At 48.7% G+C, this 14,541-nt stretch overlaps 1 protein-coding gene and 3 non-coding genes across 4 annotated transcripts in view; 2 read left to right on the forward strand and 2 right to left on the reverse strand.

Moving 5' to 3' along the window:
* Nucleotides 1–5,711: 5,711 nt before the first annotated feature.
* On the reverse strand, nt 5,712–5,826 carry LOC120938187. The gene has a single exon (XR_005748830.1). It is a non-coding gene; the product is annotated as a U5 spliceosomal RNA (small nuclear RNA).
* A 1,391-nt stretch (nt 5,827–7,217) lies between these two features.
* LOC120938188 lies at nt 7,218–7,332 on the reverse strand. Its single transcript, XR_005748831.1, has one exon. It is a non-coding gene; the product is annotated as a U5 spliceosomal RNA (small nuclear RNA).
* Nucleotides 7,333–9,663: 2,331 nt separating this feature from the next.
* Nucleotides 9,664–9,778, forward strand: LOC120938795. Its single transcript, XR_005749239.1, has one exon. It is a non-coding gene; the product is annotated as a U5 spliceosomal RNA (small nuclear RNA).
* Nucleotides 9,779–12,425: 2,647 nt separating this feature from the next.
* The window catches only part of LOC120935658, a 49,341-nt gene continuing 47,225 nt past the window's right edge, over nt 12,426–14,541 (forward strand). The window contains exon 1 of the mRNA XM_040347713.1: nt 12,426–13,416. Coding sequence (XP_040203647.1) covers nt 12,426–13,416 — 991 coding nt within the window. The remainder of the gene's footprint in view (nt 13,417–14,541) is intronic.

The following is a 14,541-nucleotide window of genomic DNA, read 5'->3' on the forward strand; positions in this document are numbered from 1 at the left end:
GGTAGAGCCATAAAAACGTTAACCAATTTTACCCTCTAAAAACATCTCATTGAATTCCATTGACAAGTGTCTGTTCGGAGTCTCTAATGGTTTGTCAATAATCCTCATACTAATCATAAATAGCATGTACAGCTGTTATCACTGGGGACTAAAGCTCGGTGAAGACTCAGAACAGACCCCGCAATCGGTCCCGTTCACTCTCTTAATTAGTCATAGAATACACTTTAAATAATAACTTGGGATGTATTTCATCGTTACCCTTGCTAAAATTTACTAAACAAACAAATACAAAATAAACGAAGATACTACTCATTTCTTTGATGTGGTTGAGCCGCTTCTTGCAGTGGCTGGCGTGGTCTCATCCATCAAGCTTCTTTACAAACGACCCAGTCACCTGGTTGGGAAAAATTAAAACCAATTACTGTGTCAGGGTCCAGGAGAGACTCCTGAACCCTTTGAAGTTCATGTTACAGTGTTTGCACCCACCCCATCACCTGAGAATAGACGTGACAGCTGATGAGGGGAGTACGACCCTGGTTTTGGTTGACCTCCAAACAAACCTTATGACAATAACCCCGACCTCAGGACTGTGTTCACTGCACAATCTGTGCGTGCCTCAGCGTCGCCTGTAATCGCTTACCATCGCCTGTAATACCTAGAGCTATTGACAGGTTCTTCATCTAAGATGGGAACCTACTTCACCAGACTGCTGCTTGCCGATTCAAATTCTATCAAAGAAAGACAGTCTTGGCACAAACTTGTTTAGAATTAGAAAGATTAGTGTTATTAGTTCGAAAAACTGTCACTTTTACATTTATTTACCCCCCCCTTTTCTTCCTCATTACAGACTGGAGGAAGAAGAAACAAAGAAGTAGCTTATGATACTTTAAACTCCTTAGACTCGTATTTATCCATGTGTACAGCTGTCTACATACACCTGCTCTCTATGTACAAACACTTCCAGAAATTCCTTGGACCTGAAAAATACTTATAAGCAGAAATCATCACTCCATCCTTCATATTTATCCTGCAGAGAATGGCAAACAAAAATGACATTCCTGTAAATTTTCAATGACATTCTTTCAAAACCGATTCAAACAAAACTCTCTGTAACCCTTACTTTTCCTACAAAAATACAACCGCTGCGATGCGTCGGAGGATCGCCACGGTAAATTCGAACATATTCACGTTACTACATATAAACATTCAGATACAAATGTGGAGGAGATATTCATAGAATTCTGCCTTCACTCTTTCAGCAATAGAAGAAAATACAATGGGGAAAATATGAGAACAGCGTCAGAGCCTTGCATAGACCAGCTATACAACGTTCTCCTGTGAGGGTCACCAAAGCGTGTACCACACCTCCATCCACACTCAACATTACAGATTTCTGAAGCCACATCTGAACTACATCCAAGGTATCTTTATTCTGAGGTCTCGTACCTCCAGCCAGAGTACCTTCCAAAGGAGTACACCTTACTGTACCCTCTGACCACCTATGTCATTCTTTAAGGGGTCTCATGTCCGGAGCCCCAAACCCAGACCTCATGTGTGGTGCAGCTGTCTGACTGGTGCACTGCATGGGCGGCACATCCCATGATGATTCAAATCGCTTTTTTGGTGAACTCTGCGTCCAGAGTACCATGCGCTTTATTTTCGGAGCTGTTATGGCTTGCACCTTTATAATCATAACCGACACCCGGATTTCTGATTGTTATACACGGCCTGACCGGGCTGTTATCGTAATACTCCTCACATTTATGCTAATACAATCGCACACAGGAATTCCGATTTATTCTACATGGCCCGACCTGTCTCACGATATAAAGCCTCCTAAATGTGTTCATCAGACAACTTACAACGCACCATGAAATCCTCCACTTTTCAAAACAATTTTATGGCTTCTTTCGACCTGCATCTAGATGTCACAACAACAAAACGCTCTCACATACCCAAAACTGTAATCTCATTGCTCATCTTTCAGAAGACTCCAAAACTCCTCCCACCAACTTCCTGTCGTATACAAATTCTGAAAAAGACCTTCCTGTTGTATGCTCAGCTCTTAAACCCCAAAACCTGGTTTATTTACATAATGACAGGAAGAGGGAGGGGAGGATTGTTCTACCTAAAATAATTAAATTCCTATGTTCTTTTTGGCATACTGATGGGGGGGGGGGGAAGCTTAGTTTCATTGCCTTGTCTCAACACATCAAAAAAATCCATGGACTACATATATATCCCCTGGAAGTATTATACAGTAGTAAACAAAGCCAGAACTGAATCTCCTCCGCCTTTCTCCTTTTAAAACAAAATACTTTGGGTTCAGGAAACGGAAAAGGGTTGATCCCCCTGACCCTACGATCTTCAAAAACAATGAATTTCCCCCAGGGAAACTCCCAAATATTCAAACACAAAAACGCACATCGCTGTGCACAAAAACGCAGTCAAAGCCAGTCCCACAATCCATCAAAATTCAGTGCATGCAAAGCAGAGTCTTTCACCCAAAAACAAAATTCTACACAAAAGCCTCCACTCTTACACTGCAAAGTCAGCTTGCCAGCATGCGCCGCCACTCACCTTTTTTTACCACAGGACAGACAGTACTACACACACACACACACACACAGGAAAACAAAAATGTTGTCCACTAGATTCCAACACAGAAAAGACTGCGCTACTCAATATGCACTAAACATCAAAATCTGCCCCAAAGGCTGCAAAATTCCACTGCTTAGTCACATGGTATCACCCCCAAAGGAAAGGTGGCTGCACCTTCCCAAAATGGCTGCCGACGACCATGGCAGCAAAAAAGATGGCTACCGGATGCAGTTTTCAAAAACCTGCCTAGAATCTTTCTCCACAATGACAACATAGGACCTCAAAAATGAACATTAAAAACATTTTCTAAAAACAACCAACCAACCTAAAAGGCACACACTTTAGGCTCCTTCAAATCAGACCTTTTGCCAACACAGCACATTCAAAAAATGTCAGTTACATGGGCAACATTAAAACAAAAACACTCTTTTCTCAAAGCTCACGTAACAAGCCATTTAAAAAAATATACACAGTGAGGTCACATCATTTAAAACCTTCCAACATAAAAAGCCTGTATGCTATTGTCTACAAAGGGTTACCAACTCTGCAAAACGATGGGACAGCCATGCTGGTTGCCCATCCCTTGGTCCCATGCAAAGGTAAAAATCTCAATCTATCCATTTCTATTCCTCGCATAGATCATTGAACATATTACAAAATTCAAGAAGCACACAGGGATCCAACAATACTGTCTGCCCATCCCCCGAGCCTCATGGCAAGAGGGCCATCTTACACCATGGAACATGCCTTGCCTGGCTGAACTATACAAAGGCAACCCGTCCAACATAATATTATCTAAATACACACAGTCTCCATTTCTCATTCACATGAACATCCTATACACAGGAACAAAACATTCAGAAAATACAAAAAAGTCTCAGCCGCACATATTGCAGGCTGAATAATCCCACATCTATACAGACAAATCATCCACAATATACAGTTTCCATATGCATCATAAAATGTTATATCTAACTTTGTTCTGAAAATTGCAAAGTCAAGAAACACAGAATCAGAACACTGTCCGCCCCTCCCCCAAGCCACATGGCCCACCAAACAAATCATCCCTCCCCCACCAAAGCACATGGCACAATGCTGCCGTCTTATACAATAGAATATGCCTGGCTGCCAAACAGCTTCACTGTAAACCATGGGCACATAACTTCAATCTGTTCAATCATACAGCATTCAGGCATACACACGATCAAAATCACACATACATATACGATCAAATCCACTCGATTTCACAAACGCACGCAATCACACACACACACATCCAATCGAACACACGGTCACACCCACACATCCAATCGAACACACGGTCACACACACACACATCCAATCGAACACACGGTCACACACACACATGGTGACTCCAATACACCCTAATTTGCATGTCTGTGCAGCTGAATGGGGGAGGGAATCAGCAGGCACGCGTAACAATCGGCTTCATCAGAACAATATAAGACGCACGGCCCGGCAGAACACAGACGCTGTTCAACTCATGGTGACTCCAAGACACCCTAATTTGCATGTCTGTGCAGCTGTATGGGGTTGGGAATCAGCAGGCACATGTAACAATTGGCTTCATCAGAACAATATAAGACGCACGACCCGGCAGAGCACAGTTGCTGTTCGACTCATGGTGACTCCAAGACACCCTAATTTGCATGTCTGTGCAGCTGCATGGGGGCAGGAATCAGCAGGCACGCATAACAATCGGCTTCATCAGAACTATATAAGACGCACAGCCCGGCAGAACACAGGCGCTGGTCAACTCATGGTCACTCCAAGACACCCTAATTTGCATGTCTGTGCAGCTGCATGGGGGCGGGAATCAGCAGGCAAGGCACGCATAACAATCGGCTCCAACAGAACAATATCAGACGCACGGCCCGACAGAACACAGATGCTGTTCAACTCATGGTGACTCCAAGACACCCTAATTTGCATGTCTGTGCAGCTGCATGGGGGTGGAAATCAGCAGGCACGTGTAACAATTGGCTTCATCAGAACAATATAAGACACACGACGCGGCAGAACACAGGTGCTGTTCAACTCATGGTGACTCCAAGACACCCTAATTCGCATGTCTGTGCAGCTGCATGGGGGTGGAAATCAGCAGGCACGTGTAACAATTGGCTTCATCAGAACAATATAAGACACACGACGCGGCAGAACACAGGTGCTGTTCAACTCATGGTGACTCCAAAACACCCTAATTCGCATGTCTGTGCAGCTGCATGGGGGCAGGACTCAGCAGGCACGCGTAATAATCGGCTTAATCAGAACATTACAAAAACGCACGGCCCGGCAGAACACAGACGCTGTTCAACTGCAGCTGCATGGGGGTGGGAATCAGCAGGCACACGTAACTATCGGCTTCATTCGAACAATATAAGACGCATGGCCCGGCAGAACACAGATGCTGTTCAACTCATGGTGACTCCAAGACCCCCTAATTTGCATTTCTGTGCAGCTGCATGGGGGGTGAGAATCAGCAGGCAAGGCATGCGTAACAATCGGCTTCATCAGAACAGTATAAGACGCACGGCCTGGCAGAACACAGACGCTGTTCAACTCATGGAGACTCAAAGACACCCTAATTTGCATGTCTGTGCAGCTGCATGAGGGCGAGAATCAGCAAGCACGCGTAACAATCGTTTTCATCAGAACAATATAAGACGCACGGCCCGGCAGAACACATACGCTGTTCAACTCATGGTGACTCCAAGACACCCTAATTTGCATGTCTGTGCAGCTGCATGGGGGGCAGGAATCAGCAGGCACGTGTAACAATTGGCTTCATCAGAACAATATAAGACGCATGGCCCAGCAGAACACAGATGCTCTTCAACTCATGGTGAATCCCAGACACCCTAATTTGCATGTCTGTGCAGCTGCATGGGGGCAGGAATCAGCAGGCATGCGTAACAATCAGCTTCATCAGAACAATATAAGGCACACGGCCATGGAAATTGTGGCAAATATATGCGTAGGTAGATCAAGACAATCAAATTGTTATCTAAGCCACGTTTACCACCAACAACATTAACGCCGTCTGCGTGACCTTCCGAATCAAAGGAACTTAAGCTATCTTTCACCAAGGAAGCCCGGCATTAGCCAGGCATAAAAAAATTCACCAAAACTCATGGTTGTTCCTCTCCACAGAAATCTTTAACAATAGGCAAAAGATGTATTTATTCTAAAGAGAAACCAGAGCATAACCCGGCAGAACACAGATGCTGTTCAACTCATGGTGACTCCCAGACACCCTAATTTGCATGTCTGTGCAGCTGCAGGGGGGCGGGAATCAGCATGCACGCGTAACAATCGGCTTCATCAGAACAATATAAGACGCACGGCCCGGCAGACCACAGACGCTGTTCAACTCATGGTGACTCCAAGACCCCCTAATTTGCATGTCTGTGCAGCTGCATGGGGGCGGGAATCAGCAGGCACGCGTAACAATCGGCTTCATCAGAGCAGTATAAGACGCACGGCCCGGCAGAACACAGACGCTGTTCAACTCATGGTGACTCCAATACACCCTAATTTGCACATCTGTGCAGCTGCATGGGGGTGGGAATCAGCAGGCACACGTAACTATCGGCTTCATTCGAACAATATAAGACGCATGGCCCGGCAGAACACAGATGCTGTTCAACTCATGGTGACTCCAAGACCCCCTAATTTGCATTTCTGTGCAGCTGCATGGGGGCGGGAATCAGCAGGCAAGGCACGCGTAACAATCGGCTTCATCAGTACAGAATAAGACGCACGGCCTGGCAGAACACAGACGCTGTTCAACTCATGGAGACTCAAAGACACCCTAATTTGCATGTCTGTGCAGCTGCATGAGGGCGAGAATCAGCAAGCACGCGTAACAATTGGCTTCATCAGAACAATATCAGAGGCACATCCCGGCAGAACACAAATTGTGTTCAACTCATGGTGACTCCAAGACACCCTAATTTGCATGTCTGTGCAGCTGCATGGGGGCGGTAATCAGCAGGCACCCGTAACAATCGTTTTCATCAGAACAATATAAGACGCACGGCCCGGCAGAACACATACGCTGTTCAACTCATGGTGACTCCAAGACACCCTAATTTGCATGTCTGTGCAGCTGCATGGGGGGCAGGAATCAGCAGGCACGTGTAACAATTGGCTTCATCAGAACAATATAAGACGCATGGCCCAGCAGAACACAGACGCTGTTCAACTCATGGTGAATCCCAGACACCCTAATTTGCATGTCTGTGCAGCTGCATGGGGGCAGGAATCAGCAGGCATGCATAACAATCGGCTTCATCTGACCAATATAAGACGCACGGCCCGGCAGAACACAGACGCCGTTTAACTCATGGTGACTCCAAGACACCCTAATTTGCATGTCTGTGCAGCTGCATGGGGGCGGGAATCAGCAGGCATGCGTAACAATCAGCTTCATCAGAACAATATAAGGCACACGGCCATGGAATTTGTGGCAAATATATGCGTAGGTGGATCAAGACAATCAAATTGTTATCTAAGCCACGTTTACCACCAACAACATTAACGCCGTCTGCGTGACCTTCCGAATCAAAGGAACTTAAGCTATCTTTCACCAAGGAAGCCCGGCATTAGCCAGGCATAAAAAAATTCACCAAAACTCATGGTTGTTCCTCTCCACAGAAATCTTTAACAATAGGCAAAAGATGTATTTATTCTAAAGAGAAACCAGAGCATAACCCGGCAGAACACAGATGCTGTTCAACTCATGGTGACTACCAGACACCCTAATTTGCATGTCTGTGCAGCTGCAGTCGGGCGGAAATCAGCAGGCACGCGTAACAATCGGCTTCATCAGAACAATATAAGACGCACAGCCCGGCAGACCACAGACGATGTTCAACTCATGGTGACTCCAAGACCCCCTAATTTGCATGTCTGTGCAGCTGCATGGGGGCGGGAATCAGCAGGCACGCGTAACAATCGGCTTCATCAGAGCAGTATGAGACGCACAGGCCCGACAGAACACAGATGCTGTTTAACTCATGGTGACTCCAAGACACCCAAATTTGCATGTCTGTGCAGCTGCATGGGGACGGCATTCAGCAGGCAGGGCACGCGTAACAATCGGCTTCATCAGACCAATATCAGACGCGCAGCCCGGCAGAACACAGACGCTGTTCAACTCATGGTCACTCCAAGACCCCCTAATTCGCATGTCTGTGCAGCTGCATGGGGACGGGAATCAGAAGGCAGGGCACGCGTAACAATCGGCTTCATCAGAACAATATAAGATGCACGGCCCGTCAGAGCACAGACGCTGTTCAACTCATGGTGACTCCTAGACACGCTAATTTTCATGTCTGTGCAGATTCATTTTTTGAAAAGCCTATGGCGTGTGAACACACCCAAAAAACTCCACCCGGTGCAGAAAAAATGTGCACACACATAAAGAGTGTTCACAAAAACGTGCAGACGGGTGCAACGTCAAGTGGTCCTCCTGTGAAGAGGGACCCAAACCCTGATCCCCCGGGGCGTTAGGCTCCAGACGGGGACTGAGGTACTGTGGTCCGAGCACTGGCCGGTCGGGGGGTCGGATATGGAATGAAAAGCCTATGGTGCATGTGCCCCTGGAGTGGCAGTCCAGGGGTATCTGAAGATCACTGTGTGTGAGGGACACATTGATTTAAAATACCACGGTCACTGCACCAGATACACGCTTTTTTTTTAGCACCTGCCTCCTGGGCCGGGCCTTTTGGCTAGGACCGGAGGAATTTTTTATTCCTGGCCGGAGGGCCTGGTCATTGTTTCACCACAATGGCCACTTCTTTCACTCTCCTCTCCACTATCCCTTCCCCCACTTTATTTTATTTAAGCCTGTGTTTGTCACTTTTTTGTCTTTTTTTGTTGTGCACGTTTTGTCACTGTGTGATTAGTAGGGTGCGGGTCCTCGGGCCAGCCCTGAACGTCTTGGGAGTGGGTGGACATGGCCTTCTGGCTTAGTTCGCCTGCTCTCATGGGGTCTCCCTTCGGGGGAGCCCCACCTAGTACTGGGAGGGTTCTCTTTCGGCAGTCCCTCCGAGGAAGTTGGGTCCGTGTCGGCTTCGGTTGCTCGGACCACAGTACCTCAGTCCCCGTCTGGAGCCAGGGTTTCCCCGGGGGATCAGGGTTTGGGTCCCTCTTCTCAGGAGGACCACTTGACGTTGCACCCGTCTGCACGTTTTTGTGAACACTCTTTATGTGTGTGCACATTTTTTCTGCACCGGGTGGAGTTTTTTGGGTGTGTTCACACGCCATAGGCTTTTCAAAAAAAAAAGAAAAACAACCATGAGTTTTGGTGAATTTTTTTATGCCTGGCTAATGCCGGGCATCCTTGGTGAAAGATAGTTTGAGTTCCTTTGATTCGGAAAGTCACGCAGACAGCGTTAATGTTGTTGTTGGTGGTAAACGTGGCCTAGAAAACAATTTGATCGTCTTGATCCACCTATGCATATATTTGCCATAAATTCTATGGCCGTGTGCCTTATATTGTTCTGATGAAGCTGATTGTTACGCATGCCTGCTGATTCCTGCCCCCATGCAGCTGCACAGACATGCAAATTAGGGTGTCTTGGAGTCACCATGAGTTGAACAGCGTCTGTGTCCTGCCGGGCCGTGGGTATTATATTTTTCTGATGAAGCAGATTGTTACACGTGCCTGCTGATTCCCGCCCCGATGCAGCTGCACAGACATGCAAAATAGGGTGTCTTGGAGTCACCATGAGTTGAACAGCGTCTGTGTCCTGCCGGGCCGTGCGTCTTATATTGTTCTGATGAAGCCGATTGTTACGCGTGCCTGCTGATTCCCGCCTCCATGCAGCTGCATAGAAATGCAAATTAGCGTGTCTTGGAGTCACCATGAGTTGAACAGCATCTCTGTTCTGCCGGGCCGTGCGTCTTATATTGTTCTGATGAAGCCGATTGTTACGCGTCCCTGCTGATTCCCGCCTCCATGCAGCTGCATAGACATGCAAATTAGGGTGTCTGGGAGTCACCATGAGTTGAACAGCATCTGTGTTCTGCCGGTTTATACTCTGGTTTCTCTTTAGAATGAATACATCTTTTGCCTTTTGTTAAAGATTTCTGTGGAGAGGAACAACCATGAGTTTTGGTGAATTTTTTTATGCCTGGCTAATGCCGTGCTTCCTTGGTGAAAGATAGTTTGAGTTCCTTTGATTCGGAAAGTTACGCAGACAGCGTTAATGTAGTTGTTGGTGGTAAACGTGGCCTAGAAAACAATTTGATCGTCTTGATCCACCTATGCATATATTTGCCACAAATTCCATGGCCGTGTGCCTTATATTGTTCTGATGAAGCTGATTGTTACGCATGCCTGCTGATTCCTACCCCCATGCAGCTGCACAGACATGCAAATTAGGGTGTCATGGAGTCACCATGAGTTAAACAGCGTCTGTGTTCTGCCGGGCCGTGCGTCTTATATTTTTCAGATGAAGCCGATTGTTACGCGTGCCTGCTGTTTCATGCCCTCATTCAGCTGCACAGACATGCAAATTAGGGTGTCTGGGAGTCACCATGAGTTGAACAGCGTCTGTGTTCTGCCGAGCCGTGCGTCTTATATTGTTCTGATGTAGCCGATTGTTACGCGTGCCTGCTGTTTCCCGCCCCCATGCAGCTGCACAGACATGCAAATTAGGGTGTCTTGGAGTCACCATGAGTTGAACAGCGTCTGTGTTCTGCCGGGCCGTGCGTCTTATATTGTTCTGATGAAGCCGATTGTTACGCGTGCCTGCTGATTCCTGCCCCAATGCAGCTGCACAGACATGCAAATTAGGGTGTCTTTGAGTCACCATGAGTTGAACAGCGTCTGTGTTCTGCCGGGCCGTGCGTATTATGTTTTTCTGATGAAGCAGATTGTTACGCGTGCCTGCTGATTCCCGCCCCGATGCAGCTGCACAGACATGCAAATTAGGGTGTCTTCGAGTCACCATGAGTTGAACAGCGTCTGTGTCCTGCCGGGCCGTGCGTCTTATATTGTTCTGATGAAGCCGATTGTTATGCGTGCCTGCTGATTCCCGCCTCCATGCAGCTGCATAGACATGCAAATTAGGGTGTCTGGGAGTCACCATGAGTTGAACAGCATCTGTGTTCTGCCGGTTTATACTTTGGTTCTCTTTAAAATGAATAAATCTTTTGCCTTTTGTTAAAAATTTCTGTGATTCCCGCCTCCATGCAGCTCTTGGAGCTGCATGGAGGCGGGAATCTGGTTTGGAGCGGAGGGCGCAGCCCTGAAGTCCTGGGAGGAAAGACTGGCAAAGATGAGACAGAAGTTTGGACTTTGGAGCAACAGAGTACTTACCATCGAAGGGAAAACACTGGTACTCCGCAGCGAGATTCTCCCTGTGTTGCAGTACCTCGCCCAGGCCTGGCCCCCCCAGGACAACACCTGCAAGGCCATCACCAGGGCGGTGTTTCACTTCATCTGGGGCTCCAAAATGGACAGAGTAAAGCGGACTGTTATGTTCAAGGAACCTCTCAAGGGCGGTAAGGGCGTGCCCGACATCGCCACATTACTGAGGGTGTTTTTTGCCTGTAACTGCATCCGCAGGACTTTGGTTGACAGAACTGTGGACTCTGGCGGTAACTCCATGTCCCGTTTTTTCCTCCTGCCTCTTTGGAGGTCTCTTGGATGGGACAAATGGGACAGTTCCGTCCCCTACAACTGGGACCCTCCATGGTATTACTTGGATACTTTCAAGTTCATCAAGGAGCTGGGGCTGCATGGAGTTAAGCCCGACTTGTGGAAGCCAAAAACTATCTACAAGTTGATCAGAGCATCGGACATCTTGGAGTCTATTCCAGGCCTCCCTTCAGCCACTTGCAAAGTGGTCTGGAGAAATGTCTCTTCAAAGAGACTCACCAACAGGCACAAAGATCAGGCATGGATGGCAATCCAAGGGGGATTGCTGCTCAGGACATTCTTGCATGCCAGACACCTGGGCAGATACACGCACTGCCCCTTTTGCATCATCCAGGAGGAAACATCTCATCATGTTTTCTGGGAGTGCCCCTTTGCACAGGGCCTGTTGACGGCCTTGGAACCTGAACTTAAAGACTTTGTACCACAGACTGCTATTACACACTTTGGTGTGTTAAACGGACTCTTCTGTGGAACTCATTCACAGGAGGACATTGACAGTGCCTGGCGGGTGCTGTGTTGCTTTAAAGACGCTTTATGGTACGCCAGGAACCGCCGCGTACACCACCGGCAGAGGATGTCCATTGAGGACTGTCGCAGACTGACCCTCAGTCTGCTGAGAGACTATACCTTGAGGGACTTTAAGGAGGAAGAGGACGTCTGAAGATTTCCCCTTCCCCCTGACATTGACATTTCTTGACACGCTTTTTTTGAACTACTGTTTTCAGGGTAATGCGGCGTCATGCACGATGTGATGTTTCGGGGTTTTTCACAACTCTGCGCAACACATCAGGCATCATACCGCAGAATGGGTTGAATGAATGTAATTTAATTGTATGCTTGCAACTGTATTGATATGTAGTGTATTTATGCGCTGCGTCGCAGTACAGAGAATGTACCCTGTCAAAAGTATTTGATTTTTGTATATTTGCTTTGCAAAATAAACTTAAATATTGCCTCCGTGCAGCTCTGGTTTCTCTTCAAAACGCAAAAATCTTTCGTGATGAAGAGATCCGCATTACTACCTTCGGGCAGTAGATGCGAGAGCCTTTGTAAAGGCTAAGAGCGAAGACGTCGAGGAACAAGGAAGGAAGCCGCCGAAGAACTCCCGAAGCGACTTCCAGACTTCTTGAAGATGGGGAAAAGCGAGAAGAAGACTGAAAAAGTGACCGATGAGACGAAGGAGACCCAGGAGATGATGGAGAAGAACCCTGCCCCAGCCACTTCCTCCGAGGCCCCCGAGAATGTCTCTGCCTCAACCTCCACTTCCATCCCGGCCGGCGCCAGCCAACCGAGACCAGCGAAGCCAAAACTGCCTGCAGACGGGCTGCCAACCTTGGAGCCCTGGATGAAGCAGACGGTCGTGCTGCAGCTGAAAGAGGTGAACGGAAGAGTCCCTGACATGACCTCGGAGATCTTCGGAAAGAAGATGATCCTGGAGCAGGGCTTCAGCAAAGCGGAGACGCTTTCGGTGCAGTCCTTCGCAAGAGGGATCTTCTACATCACCTTTGGGTCGTTCCAAGTCTGCAGACGATACTGGGAGATGGTAAAGACCAGTGGCCCTGAATCCCCTTTTCGGAAGTTTGTTGCGAACTGCCCTATAACACAGGACGAGAAGTGGGTGACGGTGGCCATGCGGAACCCCCATACCCAAAGCAGAGACATAACCACCTACCTACAGAGGTTTTGCACCGTGGTAAAGGACCCAGTCCGAATCCTTGATGTCAACGGCTTCTGGATAGGGAAGTGGTCTGTGCTATGCAAGCTCAGGAAAGACCGTTCGGGGGACTTACAGCACCTGCAGGCGTGCTTCTCGCTAGGATCATCTGCAGGACACCTCTTCTACTCCGGGATACCCTACAACTGCAACAGATGTGGCCGTCCCGGACACATGGGAAAGGAGTGTACAGAACTTGCTTGCAAGATCTGTCGGGTTACAGGCCACGAGACCAAGGACTGTCCTAGGCCCAAAGCCTGCAACCTCTGCGGATTGCCAGAGCACACCTTCAGGCACTGCCCCCAAAGGACCCGGACCTATGCTGGAGCCCTGATCCAGGGTAAACCAGCCTCCAGCTCTGGGAAGAAGCCGACCGAAAGCAAACCAAAAGAGCCTCGGAAGGCCACAGGTAAGTATACCCCTGCCCCTGTCCCTGCCCCTGTCCTTGCCCCTGTCCCTGTCCATGTCCCTACCCCTGTCCCCATCCCCACCCCTGTCCCCGTCCCCTCCTCTGTCCCCTCCTCTGGCACACCCCCACCCACCCCCTCTGGCTCAGAGGAGACCCTTCCTGCCCCACCGCCCTCCCCAGACCTGTCCTCCATGGAGGACTTCCCCGCCCTCCCCCCTTCCACCCCTGCCAGTGGCAAAACAGGAGGCCGGAAACGGAAGACTGTGAGCCCATTGGCAGAACAACCCGCCACCTCCACCAAACGGCCCAACGGGGCCCAGCACGAAAGCGCTGGACCAGGGCAAGTAGTGGAGGACCTAGAGTCTGCAGGTGAGGAAGGCGAGGAGGAGATTATGGCCAACTATGTGCCTATCCCCACCGCCAACTTCAGTGAGATAGTTGAGGAAGTCCTGGAGGAACTGGGCATAACCCAGAACAGGCAGCTGTGGAGATGGAGGAGCCACCCGCCCCCTTCGGGGAGGTAAGTTCGGCCCCTTGCTAACTAGACCTCATACCCCTTTTTCATTATGGCTGAGATCTCAATCTTTTCCATTAATGTGAGGAGTATCAAGGATACCTCTAGAATGCGAACGGCGCTGACTTTTCTTTCAACTCATCAGAGTGATGTTTACATGCTCCAGGAGTGCGGTCTTCCTCCTTTGAGAAGGTACAGTCATCTGACCTCTCAGTGGACCCTCGGTCCCTCCTACTGGTCCGGGGGTGGCAATTGCAGGAATGCAGGGGTAGCCATTCTTATCAGGGGGGGACGCTTCACGGTTGACTCCATCCATGAGCTTGTCTGTGGCCGTCTTTTGGTCATAGATGGCTCATGGGCGGGAGAGCCAATTAGGCTCATCAACGTGTACGCCCCCCCAGATACGAATGCGCGCCTGGAACTTTTCCAGACCCTGCGGATGCAACTTGTCACCACCAGAGCAGTAGTGATCGGCGGTGATTTTAACTGTCCGATAGAGGAGGATGGGCGCAGTTCTAGCATATACGCAAAACTTGATGTTACTTCAAAACTGCTCATGGAGATGATCTCGGAGGCATCCTTACGGGATGCCGTGGGATCGATAGGGCAAG

The sequence above is a fragment of the Rana temporaria genome, chromosome 4 (assembly GCF_905171775.1).
Source record: "Rana temporaria chromosome 4, aRanTem1.1, whole genome shotgun sequence".
Lineage (NCBI taxonomy): Eukaryota > Metazoa > Chordata > Amphibia > Anura > Ranidae > Rana > Rana temporaria.